We start from the raw sequence: 23571 nt of genomic DNA on the forward strand, positions 1-23571 counted from the left end.
GACTTCGGGGAACATGAATACCTAACGGTTGGCTGAGCAGCTGATTTTGACCTTCATTGTTAGAACTTAAGGTCAAAGCTGAGTTAAAAAAAAATGCATGCAGCCATATTGAGTAAATATACTGCGATTATTGCTTTGCAACAATTCCACTAATAAAAAACACCACCTGTACCTACTTGGGTCGGCTCTGCTTGACTCGACTCGCCTTTTAGAGTTTTACATTAGGTGATAGTACCTGGTACCAGATCCTTTTTTACCTACTCGGCTGGGGTTCCCAGTGATGCGATCCGAACATGTGACGTGAACAGACGTCATGACTCATGAGATTAGCTCTCACGAAAATCAAAACAAAAATGTTTTTTTGAAACCTGGCAACAAGGGAAATGGCTGCACAAAAGCATCATCGCGGTCCTCAAGTCTGACAAAAGCCATACAAATCTAGCAGCAGGCCTTGATATCACCATATTGTATTGTTTTAAAAAAAAAGGCTGAGGTTTAATTTGAACAATGGTAATGTGTGTGGCACATACCTGTATTCTTCCTGGGTGAAGACAGGGATAACAGAGGGCTGAAGGACTGTGATCTCTACCAGAGTTGTATTCTTCTTTACAGGCTCACCATGATCGTAGGCCACCACCACCAGCTGTCAAACAAATATAGACAAAGCCAGAACATCACCACGCCATTGATACCCACGCCCCTGCAAGATGGCTGTCTGATGCCGCCGCCGCTCTCATTTACGCTCGCTAAATGAGATGTAGCTAATGCGTGACAGCCCCGCAATAAACCAGAATAAATGTGTACTTTTCTCTTCCTGCACATCATTCAGATGGGATTTGAAGAACAGAGAGGGTGTGTGTCCCACTGGTGTGCTTGAGTTTTCCTGCCTCGGCTTTTATTCTTCATTTAATTGGGGGGCTAACTGCTGTTAACCAGGCCCAAAGGATTCCTAATGAGGGCCAACCTTAAATATCAACACACTGAAATATTGTGTTTCCTTCGTCTCCTTTAGTCAGGTGAACGCTACAGCCCATGCATCCTGTTTAATATTCATACAGTAACTAGTGTTTTAAATAGGAAACCGCTACATGCATAAATAACTCTTTAGCAGTTGTAACTTGGGACGTGTGATAGTTAAGTGGCTTGCTGATTCTCATCACAACTACTTTTTCCTTCCGACTGAGGATTTCAATTGGTTTCTTTGCACAATTGCTTACGCACGCTGAATTGCCCACCAAATTCGTTTTTTTTTAAATGCCGTGGTGTCTTTAGGCAAGCGAGTTGGGTAGTAATTAGCTACACATCATTTAAACCGTCTTTACTGTGTACGAGTACATTAGACAAGGTTTATCTCAGTCATAAGCCAAATATTGTACTCAGTTTTGGACTGGTTCATTTTGTTTGAGTTATTGGAGCAAACAAGGTAGAATTAGTCCCTTGAGCGATATCTTCAGAGGATGCTGGATCCTTGTTGTGTTAATTAAAGCCCAATGAAAAGATGAAATTAGCAAGGCCCATTGAGGAATGCAGCTGGGAGAAGGTAGATTTGAAACTAATAAGCTACTGCAGTATATTTTGTAGAGTGGATAGGGAATTGTTCAGAGTCCCCTGTTCATAAGTACTACATGCAAGCAAATCAAATCTGAAATTAGTAATCTAATCATTCTGACTCATTTTGTATGATGTCGTTCCACGCCCCCACCTACTGAATACCAGAATCCAGACGATAAAGCAAAAAGAAGGTCACCAGAATAAATCTTCTCAAGTTATGATGTATTAAATAACAATCGCTGTTATGTAAGATGATGCAATTAAACACTCACTACGAAATGGTTACATTTAATGAAATATAGGCATTATCGAGTAGGACCGAGTGGGTCGTGACTTCACAAATGTAAAAACCTGGTTGCAAATTTCAAGGTTTTAATTAAAAATACTGCAAAAGACTTGTAATGATGGGTTTGATGTAGCAGCAGTACAGTTACATCCATAATTTGAAGATGAAGATGCAATATTTGTAGTTTTGCCTTGCTGATGAAGATGAGTCATCTTCATCGTGTTTTACCAAAAAAAAGAAAGAAAAATAGATTTTTAAAAAAGACGTCTGTGCACACTTACGCTGAACTTCATGTTCGGCTCCTCGTTCAGGTTTACTCTGGTAACCACATGTCCGGTCTGTTCTTCTACGCCAAATATACTGGCTGAGTATGGATACGCCTCCTGGTCCACCTTATAACGCACTAAACCTGCTGGAGTACCCTATGATGACAACAGAATAATACCCATTTTAACCATTAAAATAAAAAATAAAAAACTTGATGTAGATTCAACATAAAACTATAGGATGAAATGCCTCATGCATGGTTTCAGGAAAACCATTTCTTTTTTTCTAATGTCTTCTGAACTGTAATTAAATAGTATGGTGATGGCTGTGTAATGAGTTTTGCAGTATTTAATATCTAAAGCAATTAGCAGGGATCCAAATGTTAAGTCTCTATATAGAAATAATTGTGAGCGTTCTAAGACATATCATTACTTTAAATAAATGTGGTTCGAATGGTCATCAATTAACCTCTTAACTGTTGCTGATAATGAGCAGCCATAAGTTACTATGACTGATTTGACACAAAATGTCAGGAAATACATACATTTACATTGTAATATCTACATATTTTAAGCAAATACTCCGTATTCGTTAATGAGCAAAAGATTCAACAGTGAGGAAAAAAATCGCTGTGGAGGAAAGAAACACACCAACAAATTAAACTCCGCGTTTAAACTTTTCCTTGAACTTTAAAAATACACACTGACAATGTAATAAAACTGGTGCTTTTGCTAGTTTATTTTGGAAATTGTAATATGTGACAGAAGCAGTTCATTTATATCTTCTTTAAAAAAAAACGTTTTCACTATAATCCTTACATATATTGTCTGTGTTTTTACGCTTGATGTAATGGTTTGAGGGACAACATTTACAGCAACAAAAGTTGTTCCTTTGGCTAAAAGTCACACAGTATATCTGCCCTCTGTTTATTCTCAGGGGACGAAAGGTTCTTGCTACATGTCTTGCTTGTCATACAGACTTTACTCACTTTATCTCCCTTAAGGCTGTAAATCCACCAGCGAAAAAACAACAATGACAAGTCCGCTAAGGTCATATTTTCACACTGAAACGCTGAAAGAGTAGGGGCAACGAGGGAAGTTAAAGAGAAACTCCAGCATGTAAGGCTCAAAGCGTGAGACAAATTAGATATTTTTAATTATGTAAACAGCCATTTTTCAATCCAGCCATCAGACGCTCTAAATTGAGTTCACTTTTGCAGAAGCGCCGCTGTTGCGAGCAGTATTTCAGCAACTGTCTACATCGATGTAACACTTCCTTGCATAACAGCTCAGAGTGAGTCAGCAAAACCCGATGCTGATAAATTCTTGAAAGTATTTTTACTTTCGAGGTATACTTCTGGAGGGCATAAATGGAAATGACACGGAGATATATGAATATTATAGGCTCCAGCGCTCAAACAAGGTGCTATTTAGTACCTTTGTTGAGCACTGGGGAGGTCCTTTATAGCATATAGCCTGGACTTTATAATGTTGTTCTTGACCCAAGAGAATCTCTCATGCTTAAATCTAAAGTGTGAACCAATTCAGCTGACACAGGAAGCAGCATGCGCAACAGTGAAAGGAAAGCGGTGCTTTAAAGAGGCTTATGTGACAACACTGCTGGTGTAGAAGATCCTGCATGAAGAAGGAGGAGGGAAAAATAAGCTCATGGCATCTTGAGCAGTAATGCAAAATAAAAGCACTCCCAGTGCTTTTTCATAAACACCTATTTACAGCTGGTTTACTTTTGTTTTTCTAATATTTTTAAAAGAAAGTGATTTTCCCAGTGTCGCTGCATGATTCAATGAAGCCTCGTGAGGTATTCTCACATACTACCGATTATGAGAATTCTGTACGAGCATGTTATCACCTTATTAACCTACAGTTACATAAATCAGACTCACATAAAACAGCTAAACCTCATTTTACAACAACCAGAATAAAGCAGTCTACATAACAAGGATGCTCAGCATTAAATGTTCTCTTGAGATTTCACCTTGTGACACACTGAGGTATTAAAAAAAAAAAAAACTCCACTAGAGAAAGAAGTGAAAATGCATTAAAAACACACCTACACACATATACACACTGACTGAAGACAAGCACCATTATCTTGCATCATTCCAGTACACAATTTGAGGAACAGGCTGTGAAACAGTTTGATTGAATAGCTGCATCTGATAATGCTCACCGCAGGGTCAGAGTCATTGGCCATCACTGTGGTTACGATGGTTCCCTTGACAGCATTAGGGGCAACCATGCCTCGGTACACTGACTGGCTGAATACTGGAAAAAAGTCATTCATGTCCTGGAGAGAGATTTAACACAAACACAGAGACGGTACGGCATTAGCATTTTTAAAATGCACTGCACCAAGCTGGTTTTCGTTTCCTTGAAGTTCCTGAAATGTTGGAACTTTTAATAACAGCAAATTACTGTAGCAGTTTCCTCATAGGTTTGGGAATATATATATATATATATATATATATATATATATATGTATATATGAAAAATAGTGCATATAATCTATTGCTTATGCTGAGTTTATTTTACTTCTTGGGCTTGGATTTCAATTTATCTCTGAATAGAACAAATGCTGTAGTGAGTAGAATAAATGGGGTGTTCATGAAAACCTGTGGGGCTTTAATCACAGCAGGCGTCAGCAGTACTAGAAAACATCAGCAAGGGTGAAATTGAGGACACCACAAAACAATTGTGCTTTTAATTTTCCATTGGCTGGTTAAATGATGGATTTTAAAACTTTCTTTCACAGTTGTCAAACTCCAAAAAACTAAACTAAACAAAAACACACTATGTAAACTAAATGTTGTATAAAGCACAGAAATTGTCAGCTTATTTCTCCATAACTCTAAAGTTTCTGATCTCGGAACCTCAACTCCATAGATTGCATAGATTCATATGCTAATGTCTGGTATAGTCACTGAGTGTCAGAGACAACAGGATCAGAAATAGTAAACTCCATCCTGTGTCTAGCAGCACCACAGGAAAGAAAAGCAGGAAGACATTGTGCTGTTTTAGCTGTGTAAAATGAAGATGCTGTGATGCTGTGATGCGTTTCCTTGATTACAAATAATGGCATCTACTACTCTAATAGCAGCCATGCTCTGAACAGAAGTTCAAGGTCAAGCAATCAAATAGACGAGCAAGTAGAAGTTTAAGATGAATTTGAATGTAGTGGATGTACATCTGTTGTTGTGTATAGTCATCCTAAAGTATGGTGAGATGACACACAACTGTGAACTATGTATGAATGTATGAAAGACAGGATTTTACCACATACTGTATATAAGAGACTGATGTAGTCAAGGCTAAAGGCAGGAAGTCAGGACTGTTGAAGACCAAATGTACAGTTTTGCTCTTTGACACTTTGCTCAAATTCCTGAAATTTCATAGTAGATGTAACATTGGGTGAAATGATTGTACACTATACATCAGCAACGACAAGAACTGGGTGCACAAGTTTGAACTTATTTTTGGATTTTCTCTAATTCACACAGGGTCAAAAGTATACATATAGGCTTGCATTTATATATACACGCCTACTAATGTTTGGTTAAATGTCCCTTTGCATATTGCTTTGGTAGCCATCAACAACCTTTTGGCATAACCCTGTCTAGATACTTGATCACTCTTCGTGTTAGAATTCATTCAAATTGGTTGGTTTCCTGGCACAGATACTGTTTTTAAGAACAGTCCACAAATTTTTAAAAGGGTTGAGGTTGGAGCTTTGTGTCCAGTTACATGTTCGCCTGCTTTATCCATTCCAAAACCAGTTCTGAAGTGTGTTTGGGATCACTGTCCTGCTGGAACACCCAACTGTCCAAGTTTCAACTGTCATCTGTTTTGTAATAGGGACTTCTTTCTCGTTCGTCACTTTGTTTGTCCATGGTGATGTAAAACTTGTTTCACTGTGGACGATCACACTGGTGTTTCCAGCAGTTTTCAGATCATTTAGGCTTGAGCATTATATGCCTCTGAATAGAGTAGTATGCGATCATGATCACTAGCAAGAGGTTAATAGGACTGGACCTTGTCAGGTCAAAAGTCATTGTAAAACCTTCAGCACACTTATTATTAAATGAGTAAAGAGTAATTGTATGTATATTTCCTCACCCATTCATTCAAATCACTGAATTGAATGAATGGGTGTTCCAGGTGTTCCACTCACTTCCATGGCCACCGGTCTATAAAATCAAGAAATCGCACTGTAAAAAAAATCACACTTCTCTGGCAATCTGACGGATGAGTCTGGGTTCAGTAGTTGCCAGGAGAGCAGTACTTGTCTTACTGCACTGTGCCAAGTGTAAAGTTTGGTGGAGGGGGGATTATGGTGTTGGGTTGTTTTTCAGGAGTTGAGCTCGGGCCCTTAGTTCCAGTCAAATTAACTCTCAATGCTTCAACAATAAATGCATGCATTTTGGACAATTTCATGCTCCTAAGTTTGTGGGAACAGTTTGGGAACCTCAACCCAATAGAATACTTTTAGGATAATTTACAGCAGAGACTGTGACACAGGCCTTCTCGTACAACATCAGTGTCAAACCTTGGAAATACCTTGGAAGAATGGTCAAAAATTCCCATAAATACTTTTCCTAAACAATGTGGAAAGCCTTCCCAAAAGAGTTGATGCTATTATAGTTGCAAAGGATGTGCCAACATTATATTAAAGCTTATGAATTAAAATATGTGATGTCACTCAAGTTTTTATGCATGTGATGGAAGACGAGTGAAAACCTTTGGCAAAACAATATATTTGAGCCTATATGTATACTGTTTTACATTGAGTGTATCCACCCACAGCAGTCCACCATGTGCTTCTTCTGGTATATTGTAGCACCCGTTTCATCACCAATTGGTTTGTGAACCCCTGTTTTGTATGATTATGAGCATCACTGTGTTGTTTTTGGAGCCAGAAGTGACCGTATTTGGACGAGAGGGTGGAATGCTAAGTATCTGCTAACACTAGCAAATGTGATTAGCATGTTGCATCCATAGACTTTATGGGTGCATTGCACAGACACAGATACCTGCTAATAAGAGCATAAAAATAAAATACCCAACTTTTACTCACCAAAACTGGAAGACAGACTTCTTGGGAGGTCTGTTAGTATAATAATTAATCACACAGTAAACCATATTATTTGTCAAATATTTACATTAAAAATGGTCCAAAGCCACCAATACTTTAGTTATTTGAGCTAGTAGGTACTGGCACCCATCTATGACTTAAAGCAGCCTTGCTCCAATAAATGTAAGACTTAATATGATTTAAACCGATGGGTTTAAAAAGAATTCCTCCCACATATCTGATTTAAAAGGAAATGCAGTTTTTGGTGCTTTTTTCAGCCCACTCTACACCAAACAGATGTTGCAACAATCTTTTCTAGTGCTGCCAATGCCACTTGGATGGTAAGTTAGCAGTTATGTCCACCAATTTGTACTTGCCATTTTACAATGTAGACCACACTGTATTTTCACACGCTGGTTCTGCTGCTACATCACAATGCCAGTTTACTTTTCTTCAAACTAAAGACACTTTACTAACAGAGCAGCACATTTCACCCATCTTTCTGTCCACACAGAGAAACTAGCTTGTAGACACATACCCACGCACTCACCATTATTCTGACTGTAACGGAGGCTAGTCCAGGAGGCATGTTTCCCTTTGTGTCCAGGGCCTCTACAGTGAACGTGTATGTGGGCTCTGACTCAGCCAAAGCCTCGAAGTCCAGAACCTTGAGAACTGAAAGCTCGCCTGTTCTGGAGTCGATGTGGAACAGCTGAGTGATGTCCTGGTCCGAGCCTTCGGTTCTGATTCGGTAAGTAAGGTTGGAGTTGAGGTCAGCGTCTATCGCCTACAGAGAAAATGGAAAGAAGAGCAATATCACTGCAATGTGAATTTCTAATACTTGTCAGTAGGACAAGAATCCACCAATACCTGCTCGTAACACACTATAACAGTTTAATTAGATCTGTGTTGTGTTGTTGTCAGAAATGCCTGTGGTAGTCACCTTTAAATTACAGCTGGTGGTCCATGTCTTATGTTACCGTTTGCAATAATTCTAAAGTGTAGCTGTGCAGCTTTATTTCACATTCTGCTGCAGTGTGCAGCGTGTCTGCAAGTGTTATCAAACTATAAATGTTCTATCACTGCATGCAGCATAAATATAATTTTCAATAAATTGTGCACAAATAACTTTAAACTAGTCCCATAGACTGACATCATTGGGAATTTTTAAGATAAAGGGATTTATTAAGAACATTAAACATATATTAGCTTGATCTGTATATAAAATAAATGCAAACCAGCTGTTTCAATTTGTGTCTTTGCTAAGGAATGCTAAGATTTGATAAAAAAATTTTCTTCTAAAGCTCTACAGTGCTATAGAGATTTAAATGATAACACTAATACTGAGAACACAAGAAAAAGTGATGTTTTAATTAAGAAACACAAACATATAAGCTGTGATTGCTCTCAGAAATACACTGAAAACAAACAGAAAAAAAACAATTGTTCTGGGAAATTATCGTTCGTTAGATCAATGGCTGGTGGGGCAATACAAACAATTAACGCACACATAAAAACAGCATAAGTAATATAGAACAGTTCCTTTAGGAATCCATTCATTTGTTTAAAGAGTTGTGGGCAGCACCGAGTTGGATCTTCTTCAGATAAAAAATACATGCCAGAGTTATCTGGTGAAGAAATTACATTTTATAATGCAGGTCGTTTTCTCAAAAAATACCTTTCTTTGCTGCACTGTTTATCTGCTGATTCAGATATAACTGTATTAATCTAAAACCAACCAATGCATCAGCAGAGGTGATTTATTTGTCATGATCTAGTTTCAGTAAGTTTTTTTTTGCAACAAAGCCTTATATAGAACTTTTACCAAAACTTTAGATATAAAAGTTCCAATGAACTACTGATTTTTTTCTTTTTGTTTGATACGCTAAACACCTAAGCTACAAACCCACCTGTTCCTCTTACAGACACTTACCTTTAATTGTAATATAACAGTGCCCTTTGGGCTGTTCTCCGGTAGATTGACATTGTAAGTTTGTTGGGTGAATATTGGGCTGTTGTCGTCTACATCCAGAACGGTGACATGAAGTGTTAATCTGGATCGCCGTGGATTCTCTGCCCCATCCCAGGCTTCAACCGTGAGATAGTAATGGCCTTTAACCTTCAGGAGAATATAGATTCAAAATTTAACATTAACAAAGCTGCAAACAAAAATTGCTTTCTCACAGCTTTCTTCCACCAACCACTCAAATTACAGTTTGCATTCATGTCAACCAGATTTTAATTTTGAGCTGCTGGATATGTCACCACTATATTGTTTGACAGTACTGTGCAAAACTCTTCAAGCACTCCTCTTTTCTTTACATTTTGCTTTTAAAGGGCAATAGTTCTCCAGCAACAGTTCAGAAAGGTGTTTTTTGGGGAGGCTTCTTTTGCACACATTGTAAGTCCAGTTCTTGTAACTGACCATTTTCAAAAGGAATGTTTTTTGGTTCGTTTGTTATAGACCTATATTAGCATAAAAGCAGTACGTAAACACTGGGATGATCCATTGTAGTGTTTAGACATAACTTCTCTTTATGCACTTTATTATTAGGAACAAAAACAGTTTTTCTACAAAAACTGCCAACAAAACACAGTCTGAAAGGCAAAACTGTTTATTTTTCCACATAGAAGATGATTCATAACAAGCTATTCGCTGAAAACGTGTCATATCTTGATATGATGTGCAGTGTGTCCTTAAAAAATTTGAGCCAACTAGACAATTGGAGGACAAAAGAACAAGTATTAGCCCTGAATGGCAAGTTTGCAGCATATGAATGGTTTCTGAAAGTCATGTCGTTAAGAAATGGGGAAAAAAAATCCAAGAGAAGCTGCTGACCCTTCAGTTGATCTGGATAGATGCATCTTTACTGTGCTGACAGTTTATTCAGCCCAACAGTTCATCTTTCACTCCAAGGGAAGGTTAATGCCAGATTTTGACAAAACTCCTCCAACATCATCAGAAGATCAAATTTAAGAGAACTTGACATATAGATGGATGTGCAAACCCAAAAACACAATTCTTTCAGCCATTCCCGTCTGTGGAGTTACATCATAAAAATATTATTACCGCTTACAGTTGTCTGCTTCGCCTTAAACTAATTAGGAACAAAATCTGCAGCTTCGTCTGACCTCTCTGTCCAGTGGCACTGCAGTTGTAATGGCTCCAGTGGCATTGATGGAAAACAGCCCCTGGTGGTTGACGAGCCGATAATGGACCTGACCGCTTGCCCCCAGATCTGGATCTGTAGCCTAAACCAGACAGAAAAAAATGCACACGCACACACGTAATAAGAAAGGGGAATTCAAGGGTTTAATCAGCTGTTTTGAAATGCAAGCAGCACTTCAGGCTGCCTTTGAGGTGAGTCATTCTTTTAATAAAAAATCCTCTCAAATTAAACAAAGTACATGTGTAAATCAATGATGTACAACTCTTAACATTTTTTTCAATCTTGTTAACAACTGCACGGTTTCTCTTTTGAAATCAGGAAAGATACTGGGTGGGTAAGGGGGTGAATCAATGTATGTGTGAGAAGGAGAGATAGCTGTGAATGATGAGAATTATTAACAGCATTTCCTGCCGTACAGTTTCATAAGGGGCTTTATGTATTTGCAGACTTTTTGACAACTTTTGCCAGCATGAATTGAAAGCGGGTCAGAGTTACATGAAATGATCTGTCCTGCCACACCGTCTGACCTAAACTTTATTCGACGTTCTTTTAGCTATTGCTCCTATACAAAAATCTAAAGTTTTTTTGGTTTGATTTGGCAAGGGTGTCGAGACAAACTCGAGGGATCTGCTCTCTTTTCCCCTGTTGTTGGCTCTCTTTTCCCACTTATTGCAACTTGTCCAAAGGCGTTAAAGTTACTTCCCACCAGCAATTCTTAAACTTTTCCAGAGTTAATGAGACAGTGGTTTCAATTTTCACTTGGAAGAAAGTAGATCACTGTCTTCTTTCCTTTGTTGCACCGCTTTTATCTGGCTACCCCTCTGCATCTGTTCTCCAGTCAAACCCTTCTCCACATCATCTCTTTCAACTAATACAAAAAAAAGGTAGTGAGAAGGTGACAAATTGCAAGCTGCTGTTCCTTTCACCCTGTCTAAATGTTCATCTTGTCCAATCAGCATTCTCACTGCATTAAAATAGATGAGGGCAGAGCAGGGGAGAGGAGAACAGAGGAAACATTAACATGACGCGTGCGCGTGTATTTGTGTGTGCGGGCCTAGGGTTTGCTTACATTGCTGTTTCATACAAGTTCCCAGAAGTGAAATATAATTTGAGAGTCAGTGGCAAGTGTTAAAAATAATTGCTTCACACCTGTTCTGAACAGTAAGAAAACTGCGAGTGCACGTACTATGTCTATGGCATAGTATGGCAAGTTATGCTCAGATAATTAGCAATCTGTTTATACAGCATTATTAAACAACCTTAAACAACTGTTCATCAACCTGGTGTGTTAAATGGTTAGAGTAATAAACTGTGATCCCATGCCTTCGAATTTCAAGTTTTAGAACTAAAAATGACCTGTAAACACCACGGTTGCAATTATCTATATAGCTTTGGGGCTAAATTCAAATGTTAATGTCTCCCTAGCAGCTAAAGACTGCAAATGGCTCATGGAAGTAACTGGTATGTGCTTGATAAAAGTGGTTACAAAAAAAATATATGCTGCTGCGCCCAAAACCTTCTTGCAATTGCTTTGGTCACTAGTGGATTGCAGCAGTTGCTCATTGTTTGCATGGAAGTTGCCAAATTGTCTGCAAACAGTTGACATCTACTCTCTGAGTTGTTGTGAAACTGTGAAAATTGCAACACAAACCAAAACAGGAGACCATTTGGCTTCAAAGAAAAGGTTGCGCTTTTTCAAACATTTTGGCTGAAGCAGTACGACAAAACTTTTACTCGTACTTTTACGTTCTCTGTTTCCGTTTTGCGAAAATAGAGAATGTTCCATTTCTGCCATCTGCTAGTGACCAAGGCAATCACAAGGAGATGTTTCTGGTGCAGCATCATACTTAAACCTAACGACCATCAGCCACCGCTTGTCAGCCAGCTGGGGAGTAGAGAATTTTTTCTAGCAACCAGTAAGCAAATTCCATGTGACTGAAGCCTTGTATTTGACAAAAGTTAAAGAGAAGCTTACATCAACTCAGCAATTATAAATTACTAAAGAAAGAAATGGACACACAAAAACATAGAAGATGAGAAAAGACATTGAAATGAAAGACTAAAACAAAAGCACAGTATTACAGCCTGATATACTTAAGGTTAAAATAATGCAGCCATTAACTGAGATGTAAATTTGTGGAAATTGAATTTTTTTAAAAACTGAGTTGCAGATGGTCATGTTTTTGGAGCTACTAATATGCCAAGGGTTTTCAAGAATGCAGTGATGAATGTGATCGTGAAGAGGTTTGCTAGAGGTCATGCTGACCTGTTGGAGCAGGTCAGAAAACTGAATGGAAAGTGAAGGGAACCTTTAAAGCAGTCCATGAATGCTAATTATCTAAGGGAGAGTTTTCTCCTCAGACAGAAACAGGTCATGGTCAGATCCCTTCTCAAGTCATAGTCTCTATTTATTTCACAGTAATTTGTAAAACGTTGTCCCCAATGTCCATCTGAACTCCAGAATGAGCAAAAATTTATTTTCTGCTTGTTAATTCTCAAGGCCAACCTGAACTACTATATGTTTAAACATTAGCTTTAATTAAAATTTGGATTATGCACAGTCTCTTTACCTGTGGTCCTTGTGTAATTACTTTGCAATCCATTCCATAGATCGGAAGTCCTGAATAAAGGTGCCAAGGGTGCACTGATCACAAGGTGTTTTCCAAGTACACCTCTTAATAATTTGGTTTGAAGGTGGCGTTGTGATGCACTTTGAAGGTAAGGGTTAATAGACACTCACGGCTGTGGGCACACTTTATTCTTCTACCATCTGGCTTACAATTCCAAAAGGATTCCAGGGTCACATAAGCGTTCTTGTCTAGATGGCAGAACTAATAAATTTGAAGCCCTGTATGAAAGTCTGTTGATCAAAGGGTATTCTCAGGATGGCTGCTTTACTTATGGTTGTTGTTTACATGTTCAGTGTTGCTGATTTGATCCTATAGTCTAGCTCTGTCAGAACCAACTTTCTTCCAGAACTTCAAGGGGCTCTTTGAGGGTAAAAATTTAGTAGTTTGTCAGATACAATTTGGATAAATTCTCTTTCAATGAAGGTAATACCTTGACAACTATCGGCTATTAATAACTGTACTCTTAGATGAGGATAAAAAACTGACAAAATCAATTTGAGATCAAGGTAACACAAAAATCAGTGTTTTTTGCCTACTTTGCAACAACACTGTGGAACAAGAGTGTACAGTTATGCTAGCAAACTGACAGCACAGCAGTGCTTTGAGCATTATATATAGTGTATACAGTGTGTATGTCCCCATTGTAGTCAATGGGGACACATAGCATAGTCCCAAATCAGCCTTCTGTTTTAACAAAAAAAGTAAGGGCATAAAGTGAAAAGATATCTGACAGCAAACCCCCTAGAACACACTCACAAGGTGCAGATGGGGCATCTGTGTTACACAAATTCAACATGGATGGGAAAGTATCACATGCAAAGGCTGATATGCTTAATTATGCATGATTTTAAGGATGTTAATGTATTCACGAATTAGAGTAAGAGATAGTAGTTTTAACGAAAGAAGTCCTAACCTTAAAGCTCCCTTAAGAGATGGTAGGTGTACAGTACCGCATAAACATCTCAAGCCACCCCTCATTTCTTTGTATTTTGCTGTGAAACTGGCAGAGGTTCAGCAATTTAATAAAATATGCAAACATAAATAAAGATACGATATATAAAGCAAAGCCAGAGGCTGTACAACTCTAACAAGCTTGAGAGTAAATATCTGGTATGACCACCTTTATTCTACAGCACAGCCTGAACTCTCTGACAAGCTTTCTTGTAATTTCTTTAAATAGTCTTCAGGAATAATTCTCCAGGCTTCTTGAAGAACTTTCAAAGCTCTTCTCTGGATGCTGGCTGCCTTCTTTTCTGTTCTGTGTCGAGATGATCCCACACTGCTTTAATAACGCTGCGCTCTGCACTCTGGGGATCCCAGTCCATGACTGATAGTGCTCCACTGTGTGTTTTCTATCCAGGTGTGCTTTTACTGCACTGGCAGTGATTTGGAGAGAATTGGCGAGATATTACTGATCATGGCATTGCATGTAGATCCAAATCTGACTGTACATTTCTGCATTTATTTTGACAAGATCCCCAACACAAGAACTGAAATACAATAGCTGAATGTATGAAAAAGCCTCCACATAGTGTTTTATACTCACTCATCCTTCTATCATCCTTCTGTACATAGAGATGTACAGTGTTGGCAATTTCAACCCTAAACTTCAAATCAATCACTCCACAAGATTATACGTCATGCCAAGATATGCCAAGTTTTTGGCTAACACCTTGTTGGTGTAAAAATACTATTTTATGGCTGTCAGACTGTTAATCTTTGGCATTTTCTGTTTTTTCAGCCACAGAAACAAATTATATGTGTGTGCCACTGGCTGCTAGTAGTCAAGTGCCTCAAGGTACTGATTTAAAATTGGTTGTATGATTGTTTTATTTTTCCTTTCTGTTTTTTTTTTCAGGCCTGCCACTTTTGTCTTTCCAATCTACCTAAAGATCCAATTTAAAATGAGCTCTTTTCATTTGTTTCCTGTCATGTTTAGACACAACACTTTTAGATCCCTTGAGCTGGGTAAATAACAGGTCAGTATTAAATGGATTTTTAAGAGGTTCCTCTGAAAATGGTCAGGTACAATGACTGGACTGAAAATAAGTGAAAAAGCAGCAAATGTCCAAAGAAAACTCTGAAAGACCATCAGAAAAACTGGGGAAGAGTTGCTCAAGACCATATTAAAAATACAATAAACTCTATTTGGAAGCAAATTATAAAGAAATATGTGGTGGCTCAAGACCTTTGCATATTACTCTATGTTATATTATTTTATTGCGTAACAATTTTTTTTTTTTTAGAATTTTAGTGTTTCTATAGTTCCTTATATAATCCAGTTTCCAGATCCTAATGCGCCGTCTCTTCCCTAAAGCAAGCCATCAACAAAGAACCTTTGAAGGTCAAAAACTATCCTGTACAGGCGCTGTGTGGTTACAAGTTATTGTGGTTACAGGCAGGACTACTATGGCCTCATCTACACTAAAATTAGTACCGTATTTTTCGGACTATAACACGCACCTAAAATCCTTCAATTTTCTCAAAAAATGACAGTGCTCCTTCCGGTACCATCCAGTACACCTTATGTATCAATTCTGGTTGTGCTTACTGACCTTGAACTGATTTTATGTGATACACTGCGCTCAAAAATCTGTCAAAATGTTTTAGTATGACTTTGGTAAGCTACGAAGCCGCACCGCTTGACGGATTGTCGGAGCATTACAGCTACTGTAGTCAGGAGCCTCGTCCAGTGCTTCAACATAATATTATGCTGTGTTAAGAGACATGCTTACAGGCCGAAATCACCCAACTGTTAAACTCAGACAGTGAAGATGACGAACTTGATGGATTTGTAGAAGAGAAATGAACTGAGAAAGTGAGAGCATTTTTCTGTATTTTATGTGTTAAACTGAACAATGTTGAGCATTATTGTGATTGAGTTGAATGAAGTTTGACTTATCTGACAGTTTTGTATCGCCTTATAATCCAGTGCGGCTTATAGTCTGAAAAATACGGTCCTATCTATGGTTTTATGGTTTAATTATTTTCTACCAAAAATTCACGATCATGAGCTTTATATCCACTTTAAAAGCGCAGCTGGGTTGACAGCAATTATTGTGTGAAACCAGCAAATGGTTTTTGGGTTACAAAAACCCCCAAAAACAGTGTAAGGCAAAAGGCTAATGTGTAAACCTGCCATTTTTAAAAGCTTAAAGACTTGCTACAATAAAACAATCTGTAAAAAGCTAGAATTACAGTTGAATAGTATTTAGTAATGATCTCTGAAAAAATTAGCCACTAACCAAAACAAGAAACAGGGGCCATAGATCTTTACTTAATAAGAGGAAAATCCTTATGTAAAGACTTTAATAGCAATATTATCAACATTGTCAGTTGAATAACTTCATCTAACCCCCATTACTCAAATCATATTTACCTTCTACCTCATTTGCTGTACTCCAGTCACTACTTGCTAATGCGGTGACCCATTTTTGTCTGTTTCCCCAATTTTGGATCATTAAAGTTTCATCGCATCTCACACAGCGACTATTAGAATTAATGAAAATTAGACTCCATCTTGTCAGTGTTATGAAGACTAAGAAAAACGAAGTCCTCTTGATGTGATTCGTATTCAGTGATTCATTACTATCTGCGGGTAAAACTGTTAGAAACTTAATAGAGCATCCACATATTGGATGATTATCCCGTGTTGTTTGAAGAAAGGCGTGAAAGAAGTGAGACACGGAAAATAAATGAGAGAGTGAAGGTAAAAAGGCGAGAAGGTAGAAAAATGCAGTTTTATAGCTTGAAAACAAGGAGACGTGGACAAAATGTGTGTGCTTATTTTCTTTTCTTACTTTTATGTGTGTGCAAATAAAGTAAATTGTTAGTCTTAAACATTTGGGGAAAATGAAGTGGAGAATTAGACGAAACAACTAATACCACACACAGTCATTTGTTAGCTGTAAAACCCACCAATTAGCTTAGCTTAACGAAAAAATGCAAGGATAATCAACGAGCCTGGCTCTATCCAAAAGTGACAAAATGTCTTTACTGTGTACAAGCACAGTTGTAGTGCTTATCAGGTCATTAACGAATGTAAGATTTATGTCACATTATGCCATAAACTAACAGTACTGATAATGATCCGTAATGGTTAATCCAGCAGTATACACAAGGCCTTTAATTTAAATCAGCTCAGAAAAATTAGCTTAAATGCTTGAATGTTGTGCTTGATCAGTTTCTCACTTGAGAGAAGATCAGTATACCAACTTAAATTTGATCTTAAATTATTAAAAACTAGGTCTGGGTATTGCAAAACTGGCTTAGACTGTGTTGAATCATATTGTTAATGTCACGGCTGGCGAGGCAGGCCATGTAGAGGTGCAATAAGGACCCAAACGCAGGCACTGAGATAGATCCGGAGATTGAGCTTTATTTTGAGGTGAACAGGATGCAGGAGGAACCGAGAAGGGCATACAGAGAAACTAAGAGAAAACTAAACTGAGGAAACTAACAAAACTGACATGAGACTATCATACGGCAGAAACACAGGGAGACTCGGGGAGACAACACAGACGGACCAGCAACAAGCAAAAGGAAACACAGGGCTTATATACACAATGGCGTAATCAGGGAATAGGAGACAGGAGAGAAACACAGCTGGGAGAAATCAGAGCTAACGAGACAATGGGAAGCAAAACCAGACACACTAGCATAAGACACGGAACTTCACAATAAAACAGGAAACTCAACATGCCTGTGTAAAAATAAACTATAGCAAACTAAAAACATAAATCCAGTTTGCTATTTGCCTAATACATAACAATACAAGCTAATCTAGCCAAAGCATCTTGGACAAATGGTAAAATGGTATCAGTCTTCTTCTCCATCTGCAGTGTGAGAGTAGGATGCTAGGGGATAGGGGATCTGCTGGGGCGACCAGGTGAAAGAAGAAGAAGGGCCCCTGACTGTCGCTATGTATTTTTGCATAAAAGCCAAACAGTTTGAGCTGTAATGATCTCAGTTAGCCCCAACGATTTACAACATTTCCCCTAAAACTCACCTTTAAGTACAGTAAAGTTGTCACAACATTTTACACGCTGGATTGAATCACTTAGATTGATTAATCACCTGATGTTAAACATATTGATGACTGCAGTTCCCAGAGTCGGGTGCTGCAGAAGGTTTGCATATCCAAAATGAGCGTGACTTTTCACTCTGCTTTTATTCTGCCTCTTCTTCTGCTCTCTGTCCTCGTGTCTTATCCCTCCCTTGATGTCTTTCTCACAGTTATCTAAGCGTAATTACATTGCCAGACAGTTAAAAGCCACGAACACAATAGAATTAATGTCTCAGCTACCTTATGCCTGCAGCTTTTCAACAGAGACCGACTCCAGAAAAAATAACACCTTAAAGCCTGAAATATGAACTCTTATCTCTACATTCACAAGTTCTGCCTGTCATGTTCAGGTGCACAGGCTTCTTTTCTTTCAGTTCCCCCCGCTTCTGTTTTTTTTCTATCCCATTCTCACCTCTGCCTTTAATTTAATTCCTAAAAGAAGTACCTGCAACTGAAACTCGATTACTGAGATATTTTTAATCTGTCTCTGAGCACATTTCTTTTATTTCAGGTATAATAACAGCATGTAGGTCTTTTCTAAGTAGGTTAGTTACTATACAGACAAGCCCTTGCTGGTCGTCTCATTCCTACAATGTATTTTAGTGAGTTTTTGTGGAGTTGCTTCTTTTTCTGTTGTTTCTCGTCAGCTTTTTTTGCTATGAGGTGCCATGTTAAACCAGAACTGATAGTTTTAAGGAGGTGTAGCACAGTCATGTACACAGTATAAAGGGATATCGATAATGTGTGGCCTATTTCCTAAAAGTTTACCCCTAAAAGATGTTTTTCTTACCAATCGATTTAAAACAATTTGCAATAAATGGCCAGGCCAGTTTCTGTGCAACACATTTCCACTGACAGTACACAGAAAGTTATCAGTCACACAGTGACAGGTAATCATGTAATGAACAGCCAACAGTCTGTAGCAGGTCATTTCACTGATGTATTCCCCTCTCTCAGGCTGAAGAGCTGAGAAAGACCTCCCAGTCATCCATTGGGGATGACTGCCTAACCCTGCAGTTGATGGATAGACCAAACTGTAAACTGATTAAGAGTTGATATGATGCATCTCACTATGAGGCTGTGTCTAACATTATGCGTTGCTGATAGAGCTGGAATATCAGACAATAAGCACTCAGGAAGGCGGTACTTCATTGTTCAAATCTACATCTCTTCTTATGTTTGTAGACAACTTGGCAAACATCTATTCCTGGTACTGGTACCGACAACTGGCATAGTGATGTCTCTATTTTAAATTGGGGAGGCACAGTGGTTAGTACTGTTACATCATAGCAGGGAGTTTCATACCTCCTTGCCTTGCTTTCAGGCTGGCTTCATTCTCCTTGCAACCCCAAGCAGGACAGGAAGGTTAAGAAAATGGATGGACAGATATGTTGAACTGTGGACCATGCAAAGTAACTTTAGGGAATTCAAGGAATGAAAATATGGTGCTAGAAGGACTATAACAGACCTGCTTTAAAACAGCCTGCTTTAAAAGTGTGAGGTATTTGCTTCCATTTGCAATTACATAATGAAAATTCAGTTCATGTTGGGGCTTTTTAAAACAGCGAAAAACTGAATTCACTCAATCTGTCCTTTTTCTAAGCAATTATTTAACCATGTGTGATAAATTCATGACAGGCAGTTTAAGAATGAGGCTCTTAGCTCTGGCATCCCACCTTTTATTCCCTACTGTGGTCCTCCCACTTCTTCCTGCCACCCAAGCATTTTCACATCTTCCCCTGTTCCCATTTACCTACTAGAATCAGCAAACCAAGGTCAGGTCTATTCATTCTTCCGGAAATCTTTTTAATGCTTACAGCTACGAACCCTGGTTTGGAATGTGGCCCAGAGTCGTGCCTTGATCAGCCCACTGAGGGATCACATAGTCTGTTTTGGTTTGGAATAGATCCAAGGGTCCTTGAAAGGGAGGAAGTTCAGGATTGGAATTCTTTCAAGTGCCCTCTCCACAGATTAGGGTGGGTTTTTGGATGTTGAATTTGGAACATGGCCAAAGATCTGAGTGAAAGTAAAAATCTGGAATGCTTGGAATGAAATATCCTCTTCGGGCATAAGGGTTGGAATTGTGCCCGATGGTCCGAATAAGAAACACTATTGAAGTTTTTAAGTTTGGAACCTGTTAAAGTATGACTTGTTAAAAGTCCTGGACAAGGGTGTACAAGGGCCATGTATTTATCTCAGGAGAAGTCCTAGTGTTGAAGCAAAGAAGCGTGATTAACATTTAGAACCTGGCAAAGTGTCAGGCTGATCAAAGACCCCCTGACATCGCTGTATAAAGCCTATGAATTAAGCTTGGAGCAAATCCAAGCAAGCATGCAACCAAGTGAGCATCTTTAAAGATCAGAGCCTATCAAAGTGTCAGATTTACCCATGGCCCCTGTCTAGGGAATACACAAGTCCGTTATTAGGTCTGGAACAAGTCCAGGAGTCTTTCTGGTAAGTGGAGACCAGAGTGCTGATACAGGTGAAAGCAAAGCTAGCCTTTTAAACCTAACTATTTATTTTCCTTTTTTATTGTTGTTGAAGTTGTTGTTTTTGTAGATTTTCCACAGATTTAGAGATAATTTTCATGACACTGCTTTAACACAAACACAGGAAAAATAAAGGGAATGTAACCAAGAATTCTCATCCAAGTTGAGTTCCATTACCAGGTTAAAGAAAGAAACAAAAGAAACCCCAAACAAAAGAAAAACAAAACCATTGTACTTTATTGGGAAATGTTTAGTCTCAGTTTTATTTTTTCTTGTTGCAAAAGAAAGAAAGAAAATAAATACTGCAAATTGGTTGAAACTTCATAAAGGTCTTTTTCTTATTTATAGTGCCGTCGTTGGTGCTTCATGTGCTCATTTACCTCATGGTTTGTGCATTTTTTTTAACATGGAATATTTGGATTTACACGCAATATGTATTTGTTCCCTATTTTCTGTAAGGTTTTGTGTACAGTAATAATCCTAATAGACACTACTCCACACACTTGCACCACAGGACATGCACGTATTTCCTTGTATCCCCTTCCACCTGCAATATGCACTCAAAGTCCTATGAGTATAATAACAATCTTAATTACAAAACCACCCCAGTTTAAAAAGTTACGTTAGTGATCTTTGGTCCCCGTTGTAAAAGATTATAAGAGCCAAATTCAATTAGAGCCTCTGTGAATCAGTGTGTGCATGCATGTATTGCATTACTTATGCTGAGGGGACAATAATCCGTTTACACAGTCGTATTGTGGGATCCTTCCGTCCTTCTGGGGACAAAAAAGCCAGCCTGCATGATGCAAATTAACACATTTTAAGATGAAACATGTGACAAACAGAAAGGTCAATGAATCTGCAGTTATAACTAAAGAAGTGAGACGTCTCTCGTGACAGCGACCTTACATCAGTTTCACAGAAACATGGCGTAGATTCAGATATGATGATTTGTGTCCCAATAACATGAGAGCTGTGCAACCAGTTCAAACACACTGGTGTGAGCCACTAGAGAAATAACAGAAAAAAGTAATCTTGCTGTACCGCTGTGTTTGGGTTTTTAATTGAGCATGAGAATCAGCGTTTCTGATAGAATGAGATAAAGTCCCATCTAAACTGTCTGTTTGTTCATGACTCATCATTATAATAAAGGATTAGTGTAAGGAAATAAACTAAAAAGGTAAAACAAATGCACAGTCAGGGACGAGTGGAAAATGAACACATTAGCATACAAACTTGCTGTAATTATACCTGTTCACACACTACAAATATTAATTACAGTGAGTGCTTAAATGTATTCAAAAACATGTAGTGAACAGTGATGTAGGAATGTGAGAGAAATAAGGTTGGTCATGCAGGCTGCTTCTCTCCAAATGATTTAGAGTGTGTTGTGTGCAGCTCTGTGTGTGTGTGTGTCTAATCTTACCTTAACCTGTCCAACGTAGGCGTGATTCTGCTCCTCAATGACAGTGAGGTTCACTGGCAGGGAAGTATTGAACAGCGGGTCGTTGTCATTAACGTCTGTCACCACAATGTTCACCGTCGCCGTAGACGTCTACACATACATGCAAAAGACCGTGTTAGTGTTTAGTTCAAAGACTCTAATTATTGTACAAACCTTTATTTTTTTAAATGATTATTATCAGAATACAAACACTAAAACTGAATCACTACATTTCAAAGACTGTGGGTTTTGTTTTACCATCTTAGTCTATTTGTCCCTCTTGCTAACCTCGTCTTATATAACTAACTAAAGAGTTCATTTTGCTTGCAAATTTGTTGTAATCAGGCCCTGGCTGCCATATCCCTTTGTGCTAGTAAGAACTGTTCTCTCTATAAATAGATTTAAAAACTGCTCACTGTTGGTCCACTTCTTCTCTCTCTTGATGTAAAAGGTCTGTTTGTTTTAACCCTTTACACCCTGGAAGTATTGCTGTGTGACATTGATGGTGAAAATAGTTAGCAGCCACTTCCCATCTTACATATTGCCAGTACTGTGTTGGACCTCCTTTTGCATTCAAAACTGCCTTAATTCTTCATGGTATAGATTCAACAAGTTGCTGGAAACATGTCTCAGAGACTTTGGTTTATATTAACATGACAACGTCACTCAGTTGCTGCACAGCCAATCTCCCATTCCACCACATCACACCGGCCACCGGCCATTTGAACACAGTGAACTCATTTTCATGTTCAAGATGAGATCATTTGAGCTTTTTGACATAATGTGTTGTCCTGCTGGAAGCAGACATCAGAAGATTGGACACTTACAGGGATGGACATGGTCAGCAACGATTCTCAGGTAGACCATGGCCTTTAAATGATGCTCAGTTGGTAGTAACGGCTCTAAAGTGTGTCAAGACAATATCACCTACACCATTACACCACCAGCACAGCTTGAACTATTGCTGTCATGCTGTTTATGCCGAAGTTGAACCATCTGAATGGCTCAGCAGAAACTGAGAATCATGAGACAATGTTTTTCCAGTTTTCTGTAGTGGGCTGATGTGAACTGTAGCCTGTGCTTCCTGTTCTTAGCTGACATGAGTGGCACCGGTCCAGTCTTCTGCTGCAAGCTTCAATGTGCTCTTCTGCAAACCTAGGGTTGTAACATTTTCACCCAGAGAAGTGCTGCACACTGGATATCTTGTCTTTTTTGAAACATTGTCTTTAAACCCTAGAGATGTTTGAGTGGGAAACTCTTAGTAGATCTGCACTGCAACTCTTAGTAGTCCATCTGCCATCAACAACCATTTAACAACCATCATTTAAGTCGCCTTTCTTCCCCATTGTGACGCTTCATTTGAACTTCAGCAGGTCGTGCTGATCATGTTTACATGCCTTGAGTTACTGCCATGTGATCGACCTATTAGATATTTGTGTTAATAAGCAGTTGAACTGACCTATTTATAATGAAGTAGCTGGTGAGCATAGATGATAACAGAGACAGCAGAAAACCTACTATTTCACTGTGGATGCATTTTTGTCATTAAACTGTTGCCGCTGCCATTCTTGCCATCATATT

General features: G+C 38.5%; 1 protein-coding gene across 5 annotated transcripts in view; it reads right to left on the minus strand.

Annotated features, from left to right (window-relative positions):
• The window catches only part of LOC100711820 (protocadherin-15), a 211969-nt gene that overhangs the window by 75762 nt on the left and 112636 nt on the right, over positions 1 to 23571 (minus strand). For all 5 annotated transcript variants that reach the window (XM_019362588.2, XM_019362590.2, XM_019362589.2 and 2 more), the window contains 7 exons: positions 21973 to 22101; positions 10325 to 10444; positions 9126 to 9311; positions 7743 to 7979; positions 4295 to 4411; positions 2119 to 2259; positions 531 to 643 (listed from right to left, as the gene is read on the minus strand). In XM_019362588.2, the coding sequence (XP_019218133.1) occupies positions 531 to 643; positions 2119 to 2259; positions 4295 to 4411; positions 7743 to 7979; positions 9126 to 9311; positions 10325 to 10444; positions 21973 to 22101 (1043 nt within the window). The remainder of the gene's footprint in view (positions 1 to 530; positions 644 to 2118; positions 2260 to 4294; positions 4412 to 7742; positions 7980 to 9125; positions 9312 to 10324; positions 10445 to 21972; positions 22102 to 23571) is intronic.

The sequence above is a fragment of the Oreochromis niloticus genome, linkage group LG8 (genome assembly GCF_001858045.2).
Source record: "Oreochromis niloticus isolate F11D_XX linkage group LG8, O_niloticus_UMD_NMBU, whole genome shotgun sequence".
NCBI lineage: Eukaryota > Metazoa > Chordata > Actinopteri > Cichliformes > Cichlidae > Oreochromis > Oreochromis niloticus.